The sequence below is a fragment of the Carcharodon carcharias genome, chromosome 6, assembly GCF_017639515.1.
Source record: "Carcharodon carcharias isolate sCarCar2 chromosome 6, sCarCar2.pri, whole genome shotgun sequence".
In the NCBI taxonomy this organism is placed as follows: Eukaryota; Metazoa; Chordata; class Chondrichthyes; order Lamniformes; family Lamnidae; genus Carcharodon; species Carcharodon carcharias.
Window position 1 is genome coordinate 35,294,447 of NC_054472.1, and position 26,470 is coordinate 35,320,916.

At 44.3% G+C, this 26,470-nt stretch overlaps 1 protein-coding gene across 1 annotated transcript in view; it reads left to right on the forward strand.

Moving 5' to 3' along the window:
• dipk1c (divergent protein kinase domain 1C) overlaps positions 1-25,772 on the forward strand; it is a 44,514-nt gene extending 18,742 nt beyond the window's left edge. Inside the window, exons 2-4 of the mRNA XM_041190072.1 lie at positions 4,035-4,730; positions 8,830-8,994; positions 24,800-25,772. Of these exons, the coding sequence (XP_041046006.1) occupies positions 4,035-4,730; positions 8,830-8,994; positions 24,800-25,003 (1,065 nt within the window). The 3' untranslated portion in view covers positions 25,004-25,772. The remainder of the gene's footprint in view (positions 1-4,034; positions 4,731-8,829; positions 8,995-24,799) is intronic.
• Positions 25,773-26,470: the final 698 nt, after the last annotated feature.

Here is a 26,470-nt window from a genome sequence, read left to right on the forward strand (position 1 = left end):
GATGGCAATGTTGTGGTGATTCTGGTAGAGCTGATTTTGACAGTTGAGCAGTTGGGTTGGAGCTTCTCAGTTCTGCAGGTTAGCTGAAAGGAGTTGTCCTGTTTCCATTTCAACTGTGACTTTGCTGACTTGTGACTTCCTTCCAGCAATCAGAGAGAAGGGACATTTTACCTGTAAGCACAGGGATTCTTAGCTGATATTCTTCATCTGTGACTTTCACACTAGCACTAAAACATCAAAACTAGCGCACAGAACTAGAGTTGCAGTTGGCTTTATAACCCCTTTTCTGTGTACTCCTGGAAAGAACAAAACAAACATGTCTTTCACCCACATCTGCTTTCTTTTCAACTCACATCATGTCCACAGTCTGAGTTATAACTCATAGGAGATGGTTTCTGCTGAGATGACAATCAGCTTTCATTATCTCTGCCAGCACAGGATATTACAGTTCAGTTTTTGCATTGCATCTATAGCTTTGAAGTGCCTCTGTCTGAAGTAGGTCATGTTATACTTTCCTTGTTGCAACATTCTGTTCTCTCAGGACTAGTTGGTCAAGTATGATCCACATAGGAATTTTCTAGTAAGTGGTTACCTTACAGTCTCAACCAGCTCTTGCTTATAGGTCCTTTTTGAAAAGCACAGGTCTTACTTAAAAGTTCAATATGTCCATAAGTGATTCATGACTGTGGTCATGACACTTTTCATTTCCATACATTGCACAATCACTATTAGAGCAATGGCATATGCTGGTGAATATCCTGAGGACAAAGTTTTCTGTCCTTACATTGGAAAGAAGACACATTGTGCTAAAGAAATCAAAGAATCAATTATATAGCAAGTCGGTGGAGCTACATTGACTGGTACAATTGTTCTTTTCTCTTTATCACATGAACCATTTTGTGGGAAATTTTTAGTTGCTTGACCTGCTGCGAGCTGGGCTAGGAGATGGGTTGGCAGGTGAAACATGGGGGACTCAGGGTTTCCCCACATGCGGTGGAGTTTTAACATGCAGAGTGACATTACTGACTGGTTCCCTGCCTGGATGCCTGGATGATGGGCTTGGCTTCCAAAGTAGTCCAAAAAGTAGTCCAAAGGATGTTGGAGGGCCAGCTATGTTATGACCGAGCCAAGGACTGGCAGGGTGAGGGGGGCAGAGGGGGAGTGGTTAATCCTGAGTAGTAGGATAGGGGCTGACCCCAGGGGGGAATGGGGGAAATCTTAAGAGATGGGGTTGTCCAATCCTGGAGTTCAGCAATGGGAGGAGAATTTGGAAGCCTGAAGTGAAGGTCAAAGGTCAGGGGCTGCATTAGAGGTTTCAGTGAGGGATGGGATTGGAGGCCTCATGTGGGAAATCAGAATCCTGAGAGAGGAGATCAGAATCCTTGAGGGGAGGTCAGAGGCATTGAGGGGCAGTCAGAGGCTTTATGATGGAAATGGGGTGGGAAAGCAGAGGGTTTGGGGTGTGGGTGTCCTATTGCGAGATTTGACCTTTGCCTCCTTATCTAGCAGTCCTTCACCTCGGTTTAGCTGAAGGGTTTCCCGAGGATCAGGAAAACAGCCTCTCCAGAGTTAAATTTCAATCAGTGAATAAAAATACAGGCACGCAGCCTTATTATAATATTTAAAGTGCCATCCAGCTTCCTGTGAGTCGATTAGCCACCTACTCCAACGTCCCAGCTCTGGTAAAAGTAGAAGCAGTGGATTGGAGCTGAGTTGGAGGTGAGTGTGGACAGGATTGGGAATCTGAACACTTTAAACCCCCCCCCCACAACAGCTCCCATCCACCCCCACCCTCCCAAACACACCCAACCAAACCTGCATTTTTTGGGGGCTAAAGTTTCCCCTTTGTTCCAGCAGAGCAAAGGGCTTTTGGTGCAGCCATAAATTATGGGGCTAAGCTGCTTTACATAGAAACATAGAAACTAGGAGCAGGAGTAGGCCATTCAGCCCTTCGAGCCTGCTCCGCCATTCATTATGATCATGGCTGATCATCCAACTCAATAGCCTGCTCCCGCTTTCTCCCCATATTCTTTGATCCGTTTTGCCCCAAGAGCTATATCTAACTCCTTCTTAAAAACATATAATGTTTTGGCCTCAACTACTTTCTGTGGTAATGAATTCCATAGGCTCACCACTCTCTGGGTGAAGAAATTTCTCCTCATCTCAGTCCTAAATGGTCTACCCCATATCCTTAGACTGTGACCCCTGGTTCTGGACTCCCCCACCATCGGGAACATCCTTCCTGCATCTACCCTGTCTTGTCCTGTTAGGATTTTATAGCTTTCTACGAGATCCCCCCCTTTACAACCTCGACAAGGGCTTCGAAGGCCCTGTTATCAAATTATGCCTTCCTCATTCTGACCTTTACTCTCTGAGCATAACATTTCTCACAGAACAAAAGGATTAAGTTTCCCTATTTAAAACCAGAATGTGGTTAGCTTATTAATTAGCCAACCACTGTTGCTTATCAATGTGTAGCCACAGTTCTGTTATATTATAGCTGTGATCTAAATGGCTGTTGCTCCTAAATTTAAAATAGTTCTGCAGGGAATGGACATAAAGCAAAATCACATGTTGTAGCTCATATACTACAGAACTAATATTGTTAAACTATTTCAACCACACATTGAGGAACAATATCATCTCAGCTGAACAAACCAGTGATGAGGGTTGTGCTTCATTGTCTGAAGTGTCGTTCTTCAGATAAACCCAAGCACCCTTGGCTGTCTGTAATATTGCATTATAGGAGCATATGGTAAGTTCTCCCAATGTCTTGGCCAATATTTTCCTTAAAAAACACAACCAAAAGCATGTAAGTTGACCAGTGATTTCTTCTTGTCTGATCTTGCTCTGCACAAAATGGCTGCTGTGCTTTTCCACATAACAGAGAACTATGCTTTAAAGTAAACCATCATGTAAGCTAATGGGGCTCATTTTCTCCCCGTCGGGTGAGGTGGGGGGGTGAAGAGGGGGTGGGGGGTGGAGGGGACGTGGGGGGGGGTGGTGGTGGGTAGGGTTGGGCCGGTGCTGGGCGCCGCCATTTTATGTGGGCAGACCAATTAAGGCCCGTCCAGCGTGACGTGCACCCGGAAGCGCTGAGGGCTTCCTGTGCGGGTTGAGGGAGGAGGCTGAGTTGGGGCCTGCGCTCTTCCACGCATGCACGCAAAAGAGCGCAGAAATTTCCCTAAAGCACAGAGCTGCTCAGGGAGATCAGGTTGACTTTCCAAATTTTTAAGGAAAAAAAATTCAGGACATGCCCCCCACCTCATGTGAAAGTGACACATGAGCTGGGACTTGCCTATGAATTTTAATGAAAATCTTTATTTCACTTATAAATCATTCATGAAACCTCATCTCGCCTGTGGATAAGGTTCCATGAAAAATGCGAAGGCCACCAGGGCTCTTCGCCTGCCCGCCAACCTTAAGGTTGGATGGGCAGCTATGTTAAGAGATTTAATTACTTTTTAAATGGCCTTAATTGGCCTTTGACAGTTCGGCGGGCGCGCAGCTGACTCCGGTGTGTGCCCGCTGAGCTGAAAATCAGAATGACACGTGGTGATGTCGGGATGCACACCCGATGTCACCGCTTGTCATTTTACACGTCGGCGAGCAGGTCCCGCTCCCTTTCGCTGAGCCAAAGATTTTGCCCGATTTGTTTCTTACCTTCTTTATTGGAAGATAAGTTATTTTCTTAAGTTAGTCTAATGTATAACATATGTTTCAGGGATTGTTTATTTAATTATGTTTCTGCCAATACATCATAGTTTTTGTTATAATTTTTATAAAATTGAAGAAAAATATTTGGAAGTTTTGAACATAAGAGGAGAACAACGATAAAGTTAATAAGTTGAAAGTCTTAGCAATCATTCGAGAAACAATATTACCTGTTATATGATATTTCAGAGTAAAGATTTTCAGTGCATGAATCTTTGATGTCTAATTGAACTTTAGAAGCATTAAACACTCGTATTTTGGTGCTCTTTGTTTCAGTAAAATACAATAGAGCTGATTGTGTATTTCTATGTTTGTTCCAGTGTCATGACTACAGGCAAGGAGTCCTGACAGGAGATCTGTGTGAGGATTTGTGTGTCACGCAGACAATGGTTTATAAACGCTGTCTTTACTATGATAACGGAAAAAAAGTCATCCAGGCTGATTGGAATGGTCAGCCAATAATTCTGAAATCCAAACTGGAAAACTTTTTAAGCTACGAGAATCTGTACCTGTTGGATGAGCGAGAAAGCAGGCCCATTTCAGACATTGATATTCTCGTCTTTACTGCACTGGAAATCAAACATTCCTTGGGTCTGGAGGTGAAGAATGTCACAGTACCACAGCTATGGACCAATCACTTAAAAGACAGAAGAGGTTCATTCTCAAGGGCAGAGCTAGCCAGTATGTGGTCCCTCTTTCAGCAGGAGGAATATGTGTTTTTCCAGTTGCTACAAGATCTGAGTAAGCATGTTCTCAGAGTGGTGGGCTCATGTGGGCATTTCTATGCTGTTGAGTACCTTACAGCTGGTCATGCTTGGCATCACAACCTTTTCTCCCTCAAAGAGCTGGTCACCCCTTCCTGGCGAGGCAGCAGCAGGAAAGCATTGTGGCAAATGACGAATGGAATTGCACTGAGCTTCCTTGAACTGGCGAGGCATTTTGAGAATGACTTTACTCACCAACTTCATCTTTGTGACATCAAGCCAGAAAACTTTGCCATCAGGGATGATTTAACGGTAATTTATGATTAGAGAACAGGAGGCAGCATTGAAAAGACAGTTTAATTTGTTTTCCCATTCATACATGAATTTAAAAAGCATCATAAATTGAAAGTACAAGGTTGTCCATTTCAGGTGGTGTATGATATTCAGGATCATAATCCTTCTTTTAGACTATTGCAGCATCTACTAGATTTCAAATCTGAAACTACTAGAAAGGTACATCAGGCCCATCAGTATGTGAAAAGGGAATAGCGAAGGTAACATTACAGTTGTCAAGCTTTCCACAGAACATTTACGTAATCTCTGAAATGTCCTTTCTCTTTTCAGACACTGGTGGACCTGCTATATGCTTCCATCATGTTCCTATTTCATGTGAGCTCATGAATGGCAATAAAAGAAGATGGTAGGAGAACAAAATAAACCTCATCAAACCTGTGGAAATAATTCCACAGTGTTTAATAATTAAGGGTATCAGGGAATAAGGCACAAATGCAAGGAATTGGAGTTGAATTACATACAGATCATCCATAATCTAATCGAATGGCCGAACAGGGTCGAGTCGCCGAAAGACCTGTTTCTCTTCCCATGTTCTTAGATTTCAAAGGTATAGATTGAAATGCTCACAAGACATTTTAGTAAAGGGCAGAATTGTGTGTTGTTCCAGCTCCTGAGCAGTATTCAATGATTTCTGCTGGAATTATGTATGTGTGTGTATGTGTGTGGATGTTAAATGAAGATGGAATTGGCCATCGCGATGATTTCCCCCCTTTATTTGTTTAGCCCATCCAATGCCTAAGATGTAAACATCTTCAGGAGAGGATAGCAGTGGAGAGTTAGTAGAGAAGGGAAAAGAAAATTGATCTGAGGCAAGTTATTTGAACTGATTTCAGGATTTATTCCGTTTTCAGATCTTTATTAATACCAATAAAGGACAAAAGTAATTTTTAAGTTTGACAATTATTGTAAGTGAAATTATTCTGAAAAAGTTAATTCATTCATTTCAAATTTCTCACTCCATTATTTTAATAGAAGGATAATATATTTATTTTAAAAGGATTAATACTGCCTTTAAATTATCAGGGAGAGGAATCAGGGTAGCCAAAGTGTTTCTATGATAGCATAATTTACAGTAACTTAAAGGATAATATTTTCTTGCCATTTGCAGTATAAATTCTGCAACCATTTCAGTTGGTTTGGGATGTAAACAGCCAAATGGAATTTTAAAATTATATATGTTACTGGGGCTGGAGCTGAGGCTGGAACCTATGGAATTCTCCATAATTTCAAATAGCCTGAGTGCACAAAAGAGAATCTTTGTGTAATTCAAGTATAATACCAGGCTCTGTGTTCATCTTCTTGTAATCTAACAATGCACAAGAGACTATCTTCATCCTCACATTACCTAACTATACCTTGGTCTTCAGGATGTTAATGGAAAGCTTGTTACAGATCAGAGGTAAATAAAACTTGGCATTTTCACACCGGTCCCAATGGAACCAATTCTATCATACCACAGTTCTCTTTAAGCACAGTGAACACTGTGAAAAATTGCAGCTGTCTTCTCGGTTCTGAAAGTGTGATATTGATGTGTCAGGAGGACAGATCATGGAGGGAGGGTATGCTTTGTAATTCCCCCTGAAGGGACCTAGCCCAGTGCCAGGTCCTGAAGGAAGGCGCAGCAACTCCCAACTTAGAAGAGTTCCCACTTGCTTACATCAATGGAACTCTCTTGGAACAACCATTGATTTTCAGTCCCATAAGTGAATATGTATATGCAAATACCTGTCTGCGCATGGTGGAACTATGCACATGCTTATAGAGAGCTTTGACGGTGTCTTCTGACTCAGAGTAGAACATAGTGCAGGAGCCAGACTTAAGGGGCAGGAATTCCAAAATGCCAGGGAATCCGTTTCCGGTTGTGTGGATAGAATCCAGGTTAACTAAAGCAAGATATTTGAACAGGATTTGGCAGTTCAGGTCTGCAAGATTAGCAGGTATCAAGAGTGAAACAATAGGCAAAAATAGAAAGTGATGGTGATCTAACCAGGCTTTTAAATGTCAACAACAGATAAAGTTATGGCTCTCTGATCATGAAGAATTCTAAGGAGAAGCAAGTCCCCCCCGGCCCTACCCCCCATCCCCCACCCATTTGACCAGGACCAGATAACCCCAAAATGTACATTCGCCTTTATTCTACTCTGTTTTTCCATTCCCCAGACCATGCTGAGTGAAGCGACAAATGCTGTGTTCTCTTTGGAAAGTGGCTCAACTAGAGAGAGAAGAATTTTGGATCCGTTGGGAGTAAAGACTTCTGAAAGGAAGTTAAAATCCTATATTCACAGTTAATGTTAGGTGTATTGGAAAGTACAGTAGTCTATCACTAGTTGTAATACCATTAAAGGCAATTCTCTCACTATGCATGACAATTTTTGAGCAGCTAAAAATAATTGGGAATAAGATCAATGAGCTGGGACATTGTGGTGTGTCAGTGTAGATTATATCATTCCAAGATGTGGAAGGATATAAAAGATTGCCTGTTCCAAAATGTGGTGATGGCTGTTAGGATCCTAAAGCTATATTTTGGAATGAGGTTCTGTGAGTAAAGTTGATTGAACAGCAATGCTAACTTATTTCAAAACACAGGCAATTCCTGGATGGTTTTATGCTATGGTCCTGTTCTCACCATGAACTTGGTTGGAGACTGCATACACATTTCATGTAGGACCTTTCATGCCTTAGAAAGAGATGACATCAGGATTAAAAGCCTGAACCGCACCTGAACTCAGATACTATCATCCTACCCACATAGATAATATATTAAAAAAAAACGCAAATAACCTAATAGTAACAATGAAATGGAAGGTGTTTATTTAACCCACTAGCATCTATAGTAATTGCTGGTCTCAATTTTTATATTTTAAATCTTTAATATCAAGAATCAAATCCACCATAAAAATGTTTGTTAATGCAATTACATATGTGTAAGTTTAGGAAAATTAATGCTCTGAAGCAAGATGCATACAAACATTAGCTCATGTATTTGTGAGCAAGCATTTCATGAGGAGAATTTTTAGCTCGTCAGGCAGGCGCATGCCCGACCTGACCAAAGGTAAAATGACACGCAGTGACGTCGGGTGAGCTTCCCAACGTCATCGTGCACTCGCGCGATACTTCGGTTGGCATGTGAGCGCCAGAGTCGGAAGCGCACCCGCCGACAATTAAAAGGCTTATTAAGGCCATCAAAAAGGCAACTGAAAGAAATTTTTCGCTGCCAGTCCAACCTTACAGTTGCTGGGCAGACGAAAAGGCCAAGCGGCCTTTGCATTTTTTTAGGAAACCCCATCCACGGGCGGGATGAGGTTTTGAACAGCAAATAAGAATAAAATAAAAACATTAAAATTTAATTTATAACATGCGCCTGCTCATGTGACAGAGGCACATGTGGGGAAATGTTTTATTACATTTTAGAAATATTTATTTTTTTTATTTTGAAACATGTTCATCTCCCTGAAGTAGCTCTGTGCCTCAGGGATCTTTTCCAGCACACACCCACGTGCATGCATGTAGTTTGCGCTCGCCCTCCTTCCCCCTGTCACTGAACGCTGCAACTCACATTTCACATTGGGCGGGCATTAATTGGCCTGCCAGTGTGAAATCATGGTCTGGCCCAACTGTGGGTAGCGGTCGGTTTCCCGACTGCGCCCGCCCGCCCCAACTGAGCCTGATGAGGGAAAAATCCTCCCCATGTGTCTATATCAAATATCCCATGTGTGAATAGGTGAATGATGGCCAACTGTTCTATATGAGTAGTTAAAATTCTTTTGAACTTCATTGAGTTACCACAGTCTTGACTTGATTACTTTGAATCATTTCCTAGTTCAATTTCTGTCCTTAGTAAAACTACTCTCTAAGCTTCAAATACATGGGTTAACATTTCCATTAAAAGAGCAAACAGGAATGCTACTGAACACTTCTGGGTTTTACCTGCTAATATTGTTTGCAGCATTTTCTATCCTTATATATGGAAATTAATTTTATAATTGAGAATGCATTAATTAAATCCTGTTGAAATTAATTTGGAGATATAAGCTGTTTTTCCATTTTACTGTTGCAGGTTGTTGCAATTGATGTGGACATGGCCTTTTTTGAACCTAAAATGCGTGACATCCTTGAACAAAATTGTACAGGTGATGAAGACTGCAACTTCTTTGACTGTTTCTCTAGGTGTAATATAAAGACTAAAAAATGCAGAGCAGAGCGCACAAATAACAACCTGCAGGTCAGTTGTAATTTTTTTACATTGAATTTAATCAATAATTGTCTTAACGCCCATATACCTCTGGTTATTTGATTGATGTGATATTGTACATGAAATATTGGTTGTGTTTTATGACTAGTGGCTACCATTAGGATACAATTAGCATATCAGTTCACAAATCTTAATTCTACCTTTCTCTGCAGCTCAATACTCATTGTCTTCCAAACCCAATCAGTATTTCTTTAGATAAAAACAAAAAAACTGCGGATGCTGGAAATCCAAAACAAAAACAGAATTACCTGGAAAAACTCAGCAGGTCTGGCAGTTCTGTCGAAGGGTCATGAGGACTCGAAACGTCAACTCTTTTCTTCTCCGCCGATGCTGCCAGACCTGCTGAATTTTTCCAGGTAATTCTGTTTTTGTTCAGTGTTTCTTTAGGTTTGTTTCTCTCTTTCTTATCTTTACAATTGACATTCTGCTCACCCCTCCTCTTCATTGTTTATTTATCCCCATTTCTCGTCCCTTCATTGCTTTTTATTTCACATTGCTTGTGGCTGCTGTCACAGCACCATGGGTGTACCTGAACCACATGGACTGAAGTGGTTCACCACCACTTTCGTAAAGACAATTTAAGGATGGGAAACAAATGTTGGCCTAGCCAGTGAAACCCACATCCCGTGAAAGAATAAAACAAAAACCAACTTAGGGAATGTAACCGGAACAAAGCTTAAACTAAGATAACTTCTTATTTAGTGCAGATTTGTTGGCTGACATTCTGCTTGCTCTGTGGGCAACCATGGTGACCAATGGGAAATTTGAATTCCTTAAGTTTTAATACATATGTGAACTGAAACCACAATGACCAAGAGTTACCCATCTGTAAAAATAGGTCTGATGTACATGCGCATTGTTCATGGATGCCTCAATCTTAATCCCTCAATGTTTCATAGATGCCTGTGATCATATTGAATTCAACGGAGTGGAGCAAAGGCAAATCAATTCACATTCTTCCAAACTTATTATTAAAATGTTTTCGCTAAACTATAACATTGTTCATTTGAAAAAAAACAATTCTGCTCTTAAAAAGAAATCAGCTTTACAGATGACCTAAATTGATATGTTGAAGCAGTGGAGAACGATGTGATATAAACCGATAATGAAGGATACATCATTCCATTGTTTATTTTCTATAAACTTTGTTCCTCGTCGCATTGACTTGTATTTTGCAAATTGTTACAAATGTGTAACAATTACATGTTGAAAAGAACAGAAGTTAACAAGAGCAACTAATCTTTGAAACTTCATATAACCAGTAAAATTGACATGAAACAGGAAAGATTAATAAGGTGGATAATTTGTGAACTTAGACATGCTGCCACATGTACACCAGTGTAATTCCCCAGAGCACGACTTAATCAGCACCATTAACTCTATAATGTTGTACTATTAACAAACAGTAAAACTGAAATTAAAGCAGATGGTAACATTTTAAGTATATATAACTGGCCTTTGGAAACTATTACTCTCTCTGTCAGAGCTCACTGGGAGGCAGCAGAATCATTGTCTGGATCATCGTGGAGAAATAATTGTGTGTTAAATGATGCATTCCTTTATTAATTTACAATTCAGCTGGCAAATTCAGGGAATTAAGAGATACGCCATGAGTTGCAAATCTTCAGAACTTGCTGGTTGATTTACAATGCTTCACCATTTATTCCACCTGCATATCTCGCTCTTAGTCTCCCAGTTATTTTTAAGACCTTGCTGGATTTGCACATTAATTGCCCACTAAACTCACCTCAGCAAGTCTCGTAATTAAGAGCCTAAGTGCCCGTTAAACAATATGATCATTATTAATGCAATGCCAGACAACCTCTCTCACCCCGAAAGGGAACAATTTGAACTGTTGAGTTTGCTGTTAAATCTTTCCTTCAAGTAGTGAATCGTTGCTAGAGATTTAAGGTAATAATTTACATTTCTTTTAATTTTACCTTTCTGTCCCTTTTATCATTTTCTCTCTTAATCCACTTTCTCTTTCCCTGTCTTTATTTCTTATTCTGCACCTGATTGACTGACTTTAATTCACCCTCCTCCTCCATTGTACCTGTCTCTTTCTCAACCCTTGAGTTTCATTAAGGACTTTTTTTGCTGTTCACTAAGACCCCAGAAGCCCTGTTACCTTCACTCTTCTAGCGAGGTGCTGTGCAAAAGAATTTCAAGATGAAGGGTGCAGGAAAAAGTCTAACCATTGGTGTACACGACGAGATGGCCCGCTCCAGCAACATCCAAACTCTAATGCTTTTTTATGAAACAAAAGGTCCACAAAGGGTGGACTAAATTTTGTAATAATGTGTCATTGAAGGAATGCCGAATCTCTAAGGCAACTGGAGCAGAGGTTGAAGCAGATGTAACAGTCCAGTGCAGCATAGTGTTCCTCGGTAAACTGGCGGAAACTGAAATGGACTTGCAGTATAAAAAAATCCTACTTTGCATGTTCAGCCAGGAATGAACAAATACAGTTGTGGATTGGATTATAGTATGATGGTGAGCCCAGCTATTGGAATGTATACTGTTTCTGCATGTTGGTTTATGTTCAAGTGTAAGACATGGTGTAATAGATGTAGGACTAATTTTTGGCTGCTTTGCACCTGGGGAAAGCATATTTCCTGGTAGTAAAGCAGAAGTAAAATGAACACTGATCCATAATGCTGGATCTGAGAGCCCTTTTAGAAGGATAGAGTAAGACTCTTGCACCTACAGCTGATGCAAGCATAAAAATCAAAAATGGCTTCAAGGTTCCTCTCTCCTCAGTGTCCTGGGGCCACACTGGCTGAACACACATTTGGACGTTCACTGATAGCAAAAGGGGCTTAGGCTTTGCACCCAGTCTCAATCAGATCAAAGGATCAAACACTGCAGATGTTGGAAATCTGAAATAAAAATAGAAAAGGCTTAAAGTACTCAGCAGGCCAGGCAGCATCTGCAGAGGGAAAAATAAGGTTTATGTTTCCGATCTATGGCCAGGATTTTCAATTCTAGGCCAGGAACTCAGCCGCTGCTTCAATTCTGGTTCCCAACACTACATGGCGTATTCCGGACAGATCCACCAGAATTTTTAAAGAGTCAGGCCAATTAATGGCAACATGGATGTGCCCTCTGAAGAACAGGTTAGTTATTTTGTAGTTTGCCTGGTTGTGATCATGGAGGGACAACCCTTTCATGGTGAGACCAGTGGCTGCTTCTGTGCCCAGCCACTTTTATGGGTCGGGGGAGGTTTCCCTCACCCGATCCATTGCCCCCACCATCCTCCCCCCAAATTCCCACCCTGGATCCACCGTGTTGGTTCAGGCCATTGTTAGCCACCTGCATTGCTAACTGGAAAATCTCAGTGGGCAGTTGCACAGAGCTGCGGTTAGATTCTATATACATTCAGTTCTGGGGACCAGAACTTATGGAGGATATATTGTCCTTGGAGGGGGTGCAGCACAGATTCACCAGAATGATCCCAGTGCTAAAAGAATTAAATTACAAGGGCAGATTGCATAGACTAAACTTGCATCCCCTTGAGTATAGAAGACAGTATAGGTGATCTAATGGAGGTGTTTAGAATGATTAAAGGATTTGATAGGGTAGATAGAGAAAAACTATTACCTCTGGTGGGAGGGCCCAGAACAAGAGGGATTCATTTTAACATTAGAACTGGGCCATTCAGAAGTGATGACAGAAAGGACTTCTTCACACAATGGGTAGTAGAAATTTGGAACTCGCTACCCCAAAAAGCTGTTGGGGGGGCTAGGTTAATTGAAAATCTCAAAACAGAAATGGATAGATCTTTGTTGGGTCAGAGGATTAAGGGTTATCAAATCAAGTGGGATAGTTGGAGTTAAGGTACAGATCAGCTTTGGTCTAGTTGAACCTTAAAATAAGCTTGAGAGAATGGCCTATTTCTGTCCTTATTTCCTGTGATCCCACTTGTACCTCAGGTTTCCCATCCTCGTCATGACTTAAAATGTCACTCAGCTGAACTGCAGAGATGTTAAACTTACATCAAGAAAATCAATACAAGGAAGTAGAAACTTGTCTCTGGCAGTGGCGCAAAACGGCTGGTATCAAATCGTCCCGTCTGATACTCGATTCCATTGGATGTAATTTCTGCCTCAAGATCCTTAAAAATCCAGGACCAAACAGTTACTTTTGCATGTCTGCCTACTGTTAAAACATACGGTCAAACCTCATAATATAACAAACAATTACAGATAATTCAAACTTTACATTGTAATATATGTTTTGCCTGATCTTGCTCTGTATTAGATAGTGGAAGAAGTTAGTTAGAATTGCATTGAATCTATAGCACAGAAACATGCCTTTCAGAACACATGATGTGTGCTGTTGTTTACACTCCACACAAGTTTCCTCCCACTCTAATTACCTCTTCCCACCCTAGCCCCATATTCCTCTATTCCCTTGTCCTTCATGTATGCTTTAAGCTGTCTGCTTCTAACACTCAAGAAAGAAAAAAATGGAAGAAACAAAATTTCAGAGACAAATAACAGGCAGAGACAATGAGAGAAGTGTCTGAGAGTTACACAGAGGAAGAAACAAAGAACAGAAGACAAATAGAAAGATGCAAAGAGGAGACAGAAAAAATAGAGGGAAATTTTAAGCTTCAGTGATAGTGTACAGTGAACAAATTTCACATACTCACCAGTCTGCAGAGAGAAATTTCTCTTCTTTTTACTTGATCTCTTGGTGTTTCTAATATTTACGCCCTCTTGCTCTGAACCCATTCATAAATTGAAATAATTTCTCTACATCCCTCCTACCAAACCCCTTCAAGATTTTAAAGATGTCCAACAGTTTTCCTAATCATCTTTTTTCCAGAGAAAAGAGTCTGAGTTTGCTCAGTTCTTCATGATAGTTGCATCCTTTCCGATCTGAGAAGATCCTTTTTATGTACTTTCTCCTGAACTTGTCTAACCATAGTAAGATATACCTGATATGATAAGGTACATAAGCAGATATGCTCTCATGATGTAACACAGTGACAGCAGGGTGCAACCCGAGAAAATGGGTGGAATTTTCTGTGCCCATTGGCGTCGGGCGTCATGGCAGGCGTGAGTGAACAATATGGCAGGAAGGCCAAAAATCGGTTCCACAACATTGTGAAACCAGTTTGCAATCGTCCGCTCCACCTGTCAATGGTGGGCTGCGTTTCCCTCCATCGCACATTGGGAACTTCGTTTTAATACATCTGCATACCATAAGAAACCCTGCTCGCTGGAATCATCCAGCATGGGGCTGGAGCATCTGGGCAAATTTGTAGTTTCACAACAGCATTTATAAGGCATGCACCTGGAGACATGCACTTTGAGGGGAACCCAAAGGTGAGCGCACAGTAACTTTGCACAGTGCTCGCGCGCGTTGCCTGTTGGACCTCAAGGTTGAGGCAGCACGCATACAAGCGAGGGCACGGGCAAGTTGCATTTTCCTGGCTGGCTGACAGTGTGGTGCCGGGGCAAGGGCTGCCCTTCGGGTGAAGGTAGCGCACAAGCATATACAGGGGGCGGGGGTGGGAGGGAAGTGGCCAGGCATTAGGGAAACCTTGTATGAAGTGACCATTCCTCCGCAGCTTAGACAATTCAGGCACAGCCACATTGACAAGCCTGGAGTCGGGCATCTAGCTTACCTGCCCATTCAAGCAACACAGAGGCATGAGAGTGCCACCAAATGCTCCAGAGCTTTTCATCCCTTGGGCACAGACTACATACTAATGAGCATTTTAGTAGACTGCAGAACAGTTGGACAACTGGTCACATTGTACAATCTCCTTGTTAAAGCTGGCTGTCAAGCAGTCTCTGGTGAAGGTGCAATGTTATCATTTAGGTTTGGACCAGTTTCTCCCATGGTTCAAGCTAACAGCGCAGTGTGGGTTAGGAGAATGCCTGTACCTGAGCTGAGGGCACAGCATGCAGTCCAATGGGCAAAGCTGCTGTCACTGGGTCAGGTGGAGTGGGGCGGAGGAGGGCGGGGTTTCAAGCAGCCATGCAGTGCAGTAACATGTGGCCATCCAAGTGGTGGCCAGCACTCTCTGGCATGCATTAAGGGGCCCTCTGACTTAACCAAAAGAGATTCTTAGTACACCCAAGCTAACCCATGCATCTCTCTCTTTCATCCTGCAGGAGAAGTGCATAAGGAGATTGGAGCCTGGTGACCTAGCTGTATTCCTCATGAGAGAGCGGAGACAAGGAGAAGAGAGTGATGGAGGCACCTGGCTAGGCAGAGGGAGAAGCAGCATCCTCAGGAAGAAGGAGCGGCTAGCGCTCCCGCGCTTACCGCTGAAAAGCTACAGTGAGCTGTCACTGGTCGGTAAACACAAACAGAAACAGAAATACCTGGAAAAACTCAGCAGGTCTGGCAGCATCGGCGGAGAAGAGTACAGTTGACGTTTCAAGTCCTCATGACCCTTCAACAGAACTCTTTGTACTCTTCTCCGCCGATGCTGCCAGACCTGCTGGGTTTTTCCAGGTATTTCTGTTTCTGTTTTTGTTTTGGATTTCCAGCATCCACAGTTTTTTGGTTTTTTTTTGTTTTTATTTTGTCACTGGGCCTAGCTAGACCCAGATGCTATAGATGGCGCTTGTCATTCATGCAGTTGACCAAGCATCAGCATCGCCGAAGATTGCGCCTGTCCAGGGAACTGGTCAGTTGCATCTGTCAGCTATTGCAGGATTTGGCGCCTCAGGGCATAGAGGTCATCCACTGCCAGTGGCCATGAAAGTGACTGCAGTGCTTAATTTTTATGCCAGTGACTCCTTTCAGGGCTCCACAGGTGACCACTATGGGATATCTCAAGCCTCCATGTACAAATGCATCCATGAGTTCACAGATGCCATCTTCGCAAGGGCGCACAACTTTGTGCATTTCTCGCGGGACCAGGACAGCCAGGATGCAAGAGCGATTGGATTTGACCAGATCTCTGGTTTCCCACAGCTGCAGGGTGCCATTGACTGCACTCACATGGTGCTCAGATCTCCGTCGTAACAAGTGGTCAACTATGTCAACTACAAGGGCTTCCACTCACTGAATGTTCAGCTGGTGTGTGACACCACAAACACATCCTGTAGGTCTGTGCACAGTTCCCAGGGAGTGTCCATGGCTCCTACACTCTCAGTAGATCTCAGATCACTGATGTCTTCCAGGGTCCACAGAGGCTGCAGGGTTGGCTGTTCAGGGACAGGAACAACCTGCAGAGGATGTGGCTGATGACACTCGTGCAGTGGCCTCAGAGAGCAACAGAGAGTAGGTACAGCGAGGCTCATGCTGCACCTTGCACTTTGGTGGTGCAAACCTTTGGAATGTTGAAAATGAGGTTCTGGTGCCTGGACCGGTCTGGTGGAGCCTTGCAATACAGTACCCAGAGGGTATCATGCATCGTCGTCACCTGCTGTGCCCTTCACAACCTGGTGCTGCAATGGGGGGAGGAGCTGCCTGAAGAGGAGATGGAGGAGCTGCATGTCTCCTCCAATGATGAGGATGTCAACATGGATGAGGATGAGGAGGTCCTCAAAGGCAACGATAACATCAATGAGGTCATCGCGCTGGCCAGATAAGGCAGGTGGACTCGGGAGGCCCTCATAGCTGCTAGATTTGTGGAGGATGATGGCGACTTGCAGTGAGGAGACACCATAGATCCCCACATTGCATCTATGAATGTTTGATTCCTGTCTGGCTGATGGCAGTGCACATACCCTCTGTGTTAAGGCTCCTGTCATTGAGATGCAGCGGTTGCCCATAGTTCCTACATTCCAGGAGGATGATGACAACATGCATTGGGGACATTCCATAGATCCTTACACAGCTTATGTGAATGTCTGACTCCTGTCTCACTGATGGCAGCTCACTTGCATCTGTGAGCAGGGCCATATCATGGAGATGTAGCGGGGAAACTTTAACTTCTTCTGATCCTATGGCATCCTTCGTGAGCTGAACCCTTGAGGACCACAATGTCACGGACACAGATGCGGGGGCAGCCACAGCTCAAAGTGTCTGGGGACACACAGAGAGAATGATGGAATTCTGTGCCACTGTCCCAGGACATTCTGGCAGCAATGATAAGCCCCATCGAGGTGCAGGGATAGCTGATGTAACCAGTGACAATGAAGGCACACCATCAGTGTGCAGGGAAGGTTGCATAGAACACAGGGAAGAGGCCTTGGGCTGAAATACCTGCCTTTATCTTGTGCAGAAAGGTTTCACATCTGAGTGGCACAACCACTGCTGCTCATCAGAACAAGGAGCCATAGGCAGGGAGACATTTCTGAGAGTTTATTACAAAGAACATATTATGTACACATGATTAACACCCATGCTCAGGCTGTGCAACTACACCTTTTTAACGCTTGGCCTAAATAGCCAAGTGGTTATGGTACTGGGTTTATAACCCCAAAATCAAGAGTTCAAATCTCACACTGGTAAACTATGAAACAATGTAACTTCATCTGAAAAACAGATGGAAAAGGGTTTGTACTCGAAAGAATTACACCTTTTTAACGCTTGGCCTAAATAGCCAAGTGGTTATGGTACTGGGTTTATAACCCCAAGATCAAGAGTTCAAATCTCACACTGGTAAACTATGAAACAATGTAACTTCATCTGAAAAACAGATGGAAACGGGTTTGTACTCGAAAGAGTTACTCCTTTGGCTTGGCCTAAATAGCCAAGTGGTTATGGTACTGGGTTTGTAACCCCAAGATCAAATCTCACAATGGCAAACTATGAAACAATGTAACTTCATCTGAAACAGATGGAAATGTGTTTGTACTCGAAAGAGTTACACCTTCTTAACGCTTGGCCTAAATAGCCAAGTGGTCATGGTACTGGGCTTGTAACCCCAAGATCAAGAGTTCAAATCTCATCAATGGCAAGCTATGTAACTTCATCTGAAACAGATGGAAATGGGTTTGTACTCAAGAGTTACAAGAAGCCTTGCAGCTTACAGAAAATCCTCTGCTTACAAAACTTTGATAGTTTTGCCATCATGAGATTTGAACGTTTGATCTTGGGGTTACAAACCCAGTACCATAACCACTTGGCTATTTAGGCCAAGCGTTAAGAAGGTGTAACTCTTTCGAGTACAAACACATTTCCATCTGTTTCAAATGAAGTTACATTGTTTCATAGATGGCATTGTGAGATTTGATCTTGGGGTTACAAACCCAGTACCATAACCACTTGGCTATTTAGGCCAAGCCAAAGGAGTAACACCCGGTGCGGAAGGGGGTCGGGAAGGAGGAGGACCTCCTCGTGAACCTGCTCCTGGGCCTGGCCAAGTTGGCCATTAACAGGTCCAGGCAGCGGGCGATCGACGGGGGAGTCCCGCCCGATTGTTTGTCCCTCTTCCGCGGCTACGTTCGCTGCCGGATGTCCCTGGAGAAGGAGCACGCGGTGTCTGCTGGCACTCTCGAGGCCTTCCGTGCTCGGTGGGCACCGCGGGGACTGGGGTGTTTTGTTGACCCCTTTAATCACATTTTGATTTAAAGTTTGTAAGTTTCCTTTAAACTTTGTTCTTGGTTTTACAGCTGACCTGAATTAGGGGCTGTGCCTGATTTATCCCAATTTTGTTGATTTGGTTTTCATTTAAAAGATTATCAAGAGTTCAAATCTCACAATGGCAAACTATGTAACTTCATCTGAAACAGATGGAAACGGGTTTGTACTCGAAAGAGTTACATCTTCCTAACCCTGCTGCTAGATTTTGGTGCTCCCCCGACACCCACAGTGGAGGAGGAGGCAGCCTGCTGACTGCTACGCTCTGTCTATGATGACCTTGATGGGCGTCCTCTGGAGGGCCGAGACCTAGAGTACCCTGGCCTGCTTTCAGGGTCCTGCTGTGTGTCAGTTGCAACCTTCCTTTTGTCGCCCGGATCCGACTTCTGTACACCGCCGTGGAGTGTCTAGTGAAGGTTAACAGGTCCCTGACGGCGCCCCTTCGCTTTGGGAGAGGGGTACGTCAGGGCTGCCCCCTGTCTGGCCAGTTGTATTCTATTTGCGTGGAGCCTTTCCTGCGCCTCTTGTGGAGGAGGTTGTCGGGATTGGTTCTGTGCGGGCCAGGCATCGGGGTGGTCCTTTCGGCTTACGCCGATGACGTGCTCCTTATGTTTAGTGACCCGGCTGACCTGCGGAGGATGCGCGAGTGCCAGGAGATCTACTCTGCCGCTTCTTCTGCCAGGATCAACTGGGGTAAATGTTCGGGACTCCTGGTCGGTCAGTGGCAGATGGATCCCCTACCCGAGGAGCTCAGGCCTTTCACCTGGAGCAGGACCAGCCTCCTCTACCTGGGGGTCCATCTCTGCCCTGCTGAGGAATCCTGGCCGGCAAACTGGCAGGAACTGGAGACGAAAGTCACCGCTTGCCTGCGGCGCTGGACAGGACTGCTCCGAGTGCTATCTTACCGAGGTCGAGTTCTGGTCATAAACAAGCTGATCGCTGCCATGTTGTGGTATCGGCTTGTCACTTTGACCCCTCCCCCGGACTTTGTCACAAGAATCCAGAGATTGTTAGTCGACTTCTTCTGGGACAAAAGATTGCACTGGGTCGCTGCCGAGGTTCTGAGTCTCCCGCTTAGGGAGGGTGGTCAGGCGCTAGTGTGCCTACGCACACAGGTGGCGACTTTCCGCCTTCAGACCCTGCAGTGATACCTCTACGTCGAGCCTCCTCCTAGATGGTGTGCCCTGACGACGTATTTCTTCCGTCAGGTGCACGGCCTGAATTATGACGTGCAGCTCCTGTTTATAGAACATCTGGGCCTCGGTGGCTCCTTGCAGGCGTTGCCCGTCTTTTACCAGGACCTGATCAAAGTCTGGAAAGTGGTCGCCTTGCGACGCAGCTCTCCCCCGTCAGGAGTAGCGGCTATCGTCAGAGAGCCGCTGCTCAGGAATCCGCCCCTCCGTCCTTTTCAGTGGTTGGCGGAGAGGAGGGCTGTGGCCGCAGCGGTGACCAGGATCGGGGACGTGCTGGGTGGCGGAGGACTGGGCTGGATGCTCCCGCAGGAGTTGGCGCGACGCGCGTCTGTGAGTGTCTAGGTCGCAGCCGATGCCATCCAAGACCTGAGAACGGTCGTGCTCGGACCCGACGTTATTTTGGGTCTTGAGGTGGCCCAGGTGCGCGGTGGTCTTCCGTCTGAGCGTTCCCCTGTTCGGACGGAATTCCACATTGGCCCCAAGCCCCGAACCCTCCCTCGGGTGCTGGTGCCCCGCAATATGAGCCGCCTTGGGGACATGCCCTCTGTGCCTTTTGGCACGGCAAAGAGGGGCTTTTTGTATGGACTGCTGCTGCACACCTTCCATTTTCTCGCCCTTGTCTGTCGACCGGACAGGCCCTGGCGTGCCTTGTTGCCGTCCGGCGGCGGAGGCCCCCGATGGGAGGCCCTCTACGGAGGTGTCCTCCCCCTTTCTATTGGGGACCTGGGTTGGAGGGTGTTGCATGCAGCAGTCCCCTATAATAAGAGGATGCATAGGTTCACGGTCTCTCAGGACACGTGCCCTTTTTGCGGTCTTGTGGAGTCCGTGGACCATGTATACATAGGCTGTTGTAGGCTGCACTCCCTTTTTAGTTATTTGAAAAACCTTTTATTGATGTTTTGTTTACACTTCAGCCCCACGCTCCTGATCTATGGGCACCCGGTGCGGAAGGGGGTCGGGAAGGAGGAGGACCTCCTCGTGAACCTGCTCCTGGGCCTGGCCAAGTTGGCCATTAACAGGTCCAGGCAGCGGGCTATCGACGGGGGAGTCCCGCCCGATTGTTTGTCCCTCTTCCGCGGCTACATTGGCTGCTGGATGTCTCTGGAGAGGGAGCACGCGGTGTCTGCTGGCACTCTCGAGGCCTTCCATGCTCGGTGGGCACTGCGGGGACTGGGGTTTTTTGTTGACTCCTTTAATCACATTTTGATTTAAAGTTTGTAAGGTTCCTTTAAATTTTTGTCCTTGGTTTTACAGCTGACCTGAATTAGGGGCTGTGCCTGATTTATCCCAATTTTGTTGATTTGATTTTCATTTAAAAGATTATCAAGAGTTCAAATCTCACAATGGTAAACTATGAAACAATGTAACTTCATCTGAAACAGATGGAAACGGGTTTGTACTCGAAAGAGTTACACCTTCTTAACCTTCCTAACCCTGCTGCTATGTCTTGGTGACACCGCCCCACACACACACACACACACAGCCCCCCCCCCCCACCCCACCCTGACATACACAGTAGAGGTGGAGGCAATTTGCTGACTGCTAAGCCTTGTCTGTGATGACCTTGACTGGCGGCTTGTGGACGGCTGAGACCTGGAGGGCCCCAGCCTACTTTTGGAATCATGCTGTGTGGCAGTGGCACCCTCGTTGACCTGCTGGGCTGGATTTGCTGGGGTCACAGGAAGAGGGGATTCTGATGGGCCGGACACTCCCGGAGTCACCTGGGTGGATGGCCCCAGATCCTACTGCTGATCCTCCTCCCTATGGGTGCCCAAGGATGACTCCTTGAGGAGAAGGGGAAGTTGGAGTGAGATCGAGCTGCCCGCACCCCTTTCACGTTGACACTGTTGGAGGCCAACTATGGTGCCAGTGATGGAGTTCCAGCCTGAGCAGCAGTGCAGGACCGATATCCTGGACCCAGTGTTCACCTTGGTGCGTTGGCATGCTGACATTATCACCTCAGACTGAAGGTGGACAGATTTCTCCAGCATGCCTTGCAATCTAGGAATGCAGTGGATATCCCTTCCTGATGATCCCGAGCTTGCCTTAACAGCTTCAGCAACTGAAGTATGACCGAGTCCAGAGGCTTGTCATCTGACTCAGACTCAGCAAGTTACTTGTCTCCAGCGGTCATCTGAGTGCTGGTAACCTGGGAAGTCCCTGCCGCCACCTGCTATGGATCAGACAGTGCGATGTGCTCACCGGATTGTGATCCCGAGGCTACTATGAAGCTTGGTCCCACCAAGGTGCTGGTGGAAGGTACTGGTGAGTATTGTGACAGGTCTTCAATGAGGGTGTCATCAGATTCTTCTTCCGAGGTGTATTTGGGGTTTGAGTTGAGGACCTGGATCATGGACTCCTCCGACTGTGTCCTAACTGTGGTTGCGAAAGCAAGGAGAGATGATTAATGCATGGCGGTAGCTAGTGAAACAGGACACATCACTCACATGGTTATCTGATGGATGTTGCACTGCTGGATCTCCACTTGGCTGAGCACCGCCAACTTCTACATCAGCAAAGGAATGGCCCAGATCTTCGCTGGCCAGCTGGATGGCTCTGTTTTCAACATCCATGAAGACCTTGATATCAGACGTTAATTCACCAGTCTCCCTTTTGCTGTGTGCCAGCTTGTCCTAAATTACTACAAAGGGAGAGAGTGTAAGCAGGGCGTCTGCCAGGCCAGATGATAAGTATGCTTGGCATGTGTGGGTGGTGAGTGGTTCCATGGATGTGATGAGGACAATGGAGGTGTGTGAGACAGAATAAATGGTGATGTTCCTTGAACTGGAAGTGAATGAGATCCCAGTGGATGTTTGATGGATTCATGAGTGTGTGAGTTGAGAGTGATGAGAAGAGTGACTTAACCTAGCAGAAGAGAGGAGATCGTTTATCCTTTTTCGGCACTGGGTGCTATCCTCTTTTGCAGGACATTGGCACTGACCACTGCTGCCATCATCTCCCAAGTCGGGTTGATGATGTTGCTGCCCCTCCTGTGGCCAGAATGGGGATATAGGACATCATGGCAGGTTTCCACTGTGTCCAAAAGTCATTCTAAGCATGTGCTGCTGAATTTGGGGGTGCTACAGTCTTCTTGCCTTTTGGGGCCATGTCTTGTTTACATCAGTCCTGGGCTTGAAGCACTGAGAGGGTGCGCATGGCTGTACTTTAAATACGGCACCTGGCATGAGGAAGCAGAGAAGTGATGGCATGGCAGACGAATCAGAGGCCGCCCGGAATGCATGATCAATGAGGCAGCATTGGGACGTTACAGCATGAAAAGCCGCCATTGCAGCCAGTGGGTAAACATTCTTTTCCCACCCGCTACCCCACTTCGTGCAAATCCAGGATGATTCCACCTAATTTAGCAAAAGATCCTGATCTCAAGAGTGAGTTTTCTTAAAGGTGCCGAGAAAAGACGAGGCACTTTTTCTGAAAGAGCAAATGCACAGGCTTGATTTTGGCACTTTCTGATTTGGGGAATAGTGGTCCATGAGATCAAAGATTGTCTCTTTAAGGGGAAAATACTTGATTTAGTTAAAGGAATAGTTTGCTTTTCACCCTGGTATGGTGAGCCGCCTAATACCATTAGTTGTACATCACACTTGTAACTTATCTCCATTAGATTTTAAATTAATATTTTTCTTATTTTAAAGTTATTTTTTGGCACATCTCAAGTAGTAGTAATAGTAGTAGAAAAGTTGTTAGTTTTACTATTCCCAGACCAGCAGGCAGGAATATGATGCAGGATTCCTGCTCCTGATTGATATCCAGTGACTTCAGTGGCAGTTGTGACTGTGTGAACATCAGACAAATGAGGCTGAGCTAAGGCACTGTCAGGAAGAGATATTAATGTACATAATGTTATTGGAATTTTTTTAAATAGAGGTTTAATCTGTGTTTGTGTTAACTGGATTAAAGACAGCTAGTCTGGGTGCTTTGATGTATAGTAGTTTTGAGATATAAAAAGTATGGTAAAGGGGTCGTTTGGATTTTGTTGAATAAACCATTCAAAGACTGGGGGTGAAATCTTGCATCTAGCCAGGAAACACCAAGCAATATGTTTATATTACTAATAAAATTGGTACTATGAAAGGGGTTTTATTGTTAAAAGAGGTGGAGTTCAAAGGGCCTGGTAATACAAAGCGAATTTGAATTGAAGGGAAAGGCTGAGTATAACAGAAAGGAGTTTGTGTGAGCAGGGCAAAGGCATGTAATATCTAAACAGCTGTAAGTCTACAACTGTCTGCAAAGGAACCAAATTGAAAGGAACCTCAATTTGAATTTATAAGGTGAAAAATGCTTTGCCTGGTGTATGTTTAAGTCTATTGGTTATTGTTGCCTTAGTGGAGATTAATTTGGGAATTTGTTAAAAGTTATGATAGTAGTAATTTGTAGTCATGTATATGTGTCTAATTTGTTGTAAATTAATACATGTTTGATTTAGTTTGATATAAAACCTCTTGAGAACTGGTGGTCTTATTCCTAAATTTAGAGCTGCAACTCAAAACATACCAATTGAAAATATAGGTTATGACAGTTGTTTAAAGTTTCCCTCTGGGACTTTAAATAACTCAGCCTTTAACAACTGCTATGTCATAACAGCACCCTCCCCCAGATCAAGTAGCTGATCAACACTTAATGTTGAGACTCATGAATAAAAGACAATTTCCACAGGAGGTACCTGATGGCTGCTGGCACAAGAAATTGCGCCTCTAGGAAAAAGCTTGGAGAAATTATTACTTTTCTCCCTTACGTGGGGTCCTCTTACACATCATCAGTCCTTTCCTCTTTCAACATTACTATGTAACTGATTCTGTGGAAGCTTGATTCTCTGCAGTCTAGATTAATTTTCACAGCTTTGTTTCCCCTCAATCCAATGGTTTATCTCTAATTAGACAGTGTTTCCAACAGCCAGTGAGAATCACAATGATAGCTCTCATTCAGCCTTACTATGCTGCTATGTGTTGGTCACTGGACCACCTTTCCTTTGCTTAATTTTTTGATGTGTTCCAGCAATGGGTATGTCCTTATGAAACCACTATCTAAGCTCAGATGTAATGACTAATTTGTTTATTTTTTTCTTACAGGTTATTTGTGATAAGATTTTCCGTCCTTTGTTTTCGCCACGGCTGAGTGAACTTAGGGTGTATCATCCATTGCAATCCCAGCTCTCTAAAGCTGTACAGAGGTGTGCTGAGCTATCCAACGGTGTCAGTTTGGACAAGGAGACAATGGAGGCTACTTTCTCTGAACTATACAATTTGTTTACGGCCTGTCAAAGAGATCTATAAAATTAAAATAACAAATTGACTATTCAAGAGCTGACCATTGGAATTTGCTGTTGAAATGTGAACCCTCTCAAGCAGGTTTAACGATCATTGTTACACTTCAGGGAAAACGTTATTTTTAGAGTAAGGATGGGCGACAAACTTGACTGAGAGTCAAAAATGAACTATTTTGAGTTATTTCAGGTCCAATATTAATGCAGTTAAAAGGTGCTGCCACCACTACCTGCTCCTGTTCATTTGTACTGTGTGTTTCACCAGGTGCAAGCCTCTGAAATTTTCTATCTAACCCACCCAGGGTGCCAGTTCTGCATTACTGCTTGGAAGGCATGGAACACTTGACGATATTTCCTCAGGAGGACTATGCTCCTCTTCAAAAGGTTCTGGGGGAGATTCTTGTTGCTGGGGAGAACCTAAAGGAAAGAGGAAAGGGACAAGTGTTAGGATGGCAATGGCAGGCTGAACTTGAAGGGTTTGACCATACTGTTTGAGGTTTGAACTTGATTGAAGGTACAATTGTTTGTGGCACATAATGGGGTCCAAATGATAAACAGTCACTGAACTGAGAAAAATTACCAACTTTACTATCTCCAATGGTGTCCCACTGTTCCACCTGGTGAAGACCATGAAGTTGAGTGCTTCATCCCAGAATAAGGACATGTTGAACAATTAATAACAGTGTGATAAAAGCAGAATACTGCGAATGCTAGAAATCTGAAACGAAAACAAAAATTGCTAAAAAAAACTCAGCAGGTCTGACAGCATCTGTGGAGAGGAGGACAGAGTTAAACATTTCAAGTCCGTATGACTTGAAATTTTAAGTTCTGATGAAGAGTCATACGGACTCGAAACGTTAACTCTGTTTTCCTCTCCACAGATGCTGTCAGGCCTGCTGAGTTTTTCCAACAATTTTTGTTTTTGTAATAAAAGCGTGAATTAGGGAAGATGTAACACAGGAATTGCAAGTTCTGTAATAGCTATCAGATGCGAAGAGTACGTTGTTAGTAAAACCATTGAAGGGAGCAAACAGCAAGTGTGTTAGGAGTGAGAGTAAGAGCAGTACAGTGTGACCACTGGCAACACCATCTCCAGGGAAATATCTAAAAACCTGAGCCAACGTTTTCCTTCCATCCAGCTATCCAACAGAATCAAACTGAACACAAAACAGTGTTTAAATTCAATGAGTACAGCCTTTCTTTAAGAGGTGCATTCATCCTTTAAAGTATGCTAGCTTGGGAGCTCACCAGAAATTGGACAAAAAGGGTGAAGGGGGTTCTGCTGCTCATAAGATTGATCGATCACATCAATCGTATGAGAACAAGGCCTAGCAATTATAATTGATTGGGCCTTGTGCCAGTGATGCCTCCCATCTCTGCATGCACTGATTCAAAACTCGCTTTCACATCATCAGTTTCTGCATGTGTGCTTGTGAGCTTTATGGCATAATGTGTTAATGTCACCTAACAGTTTCTC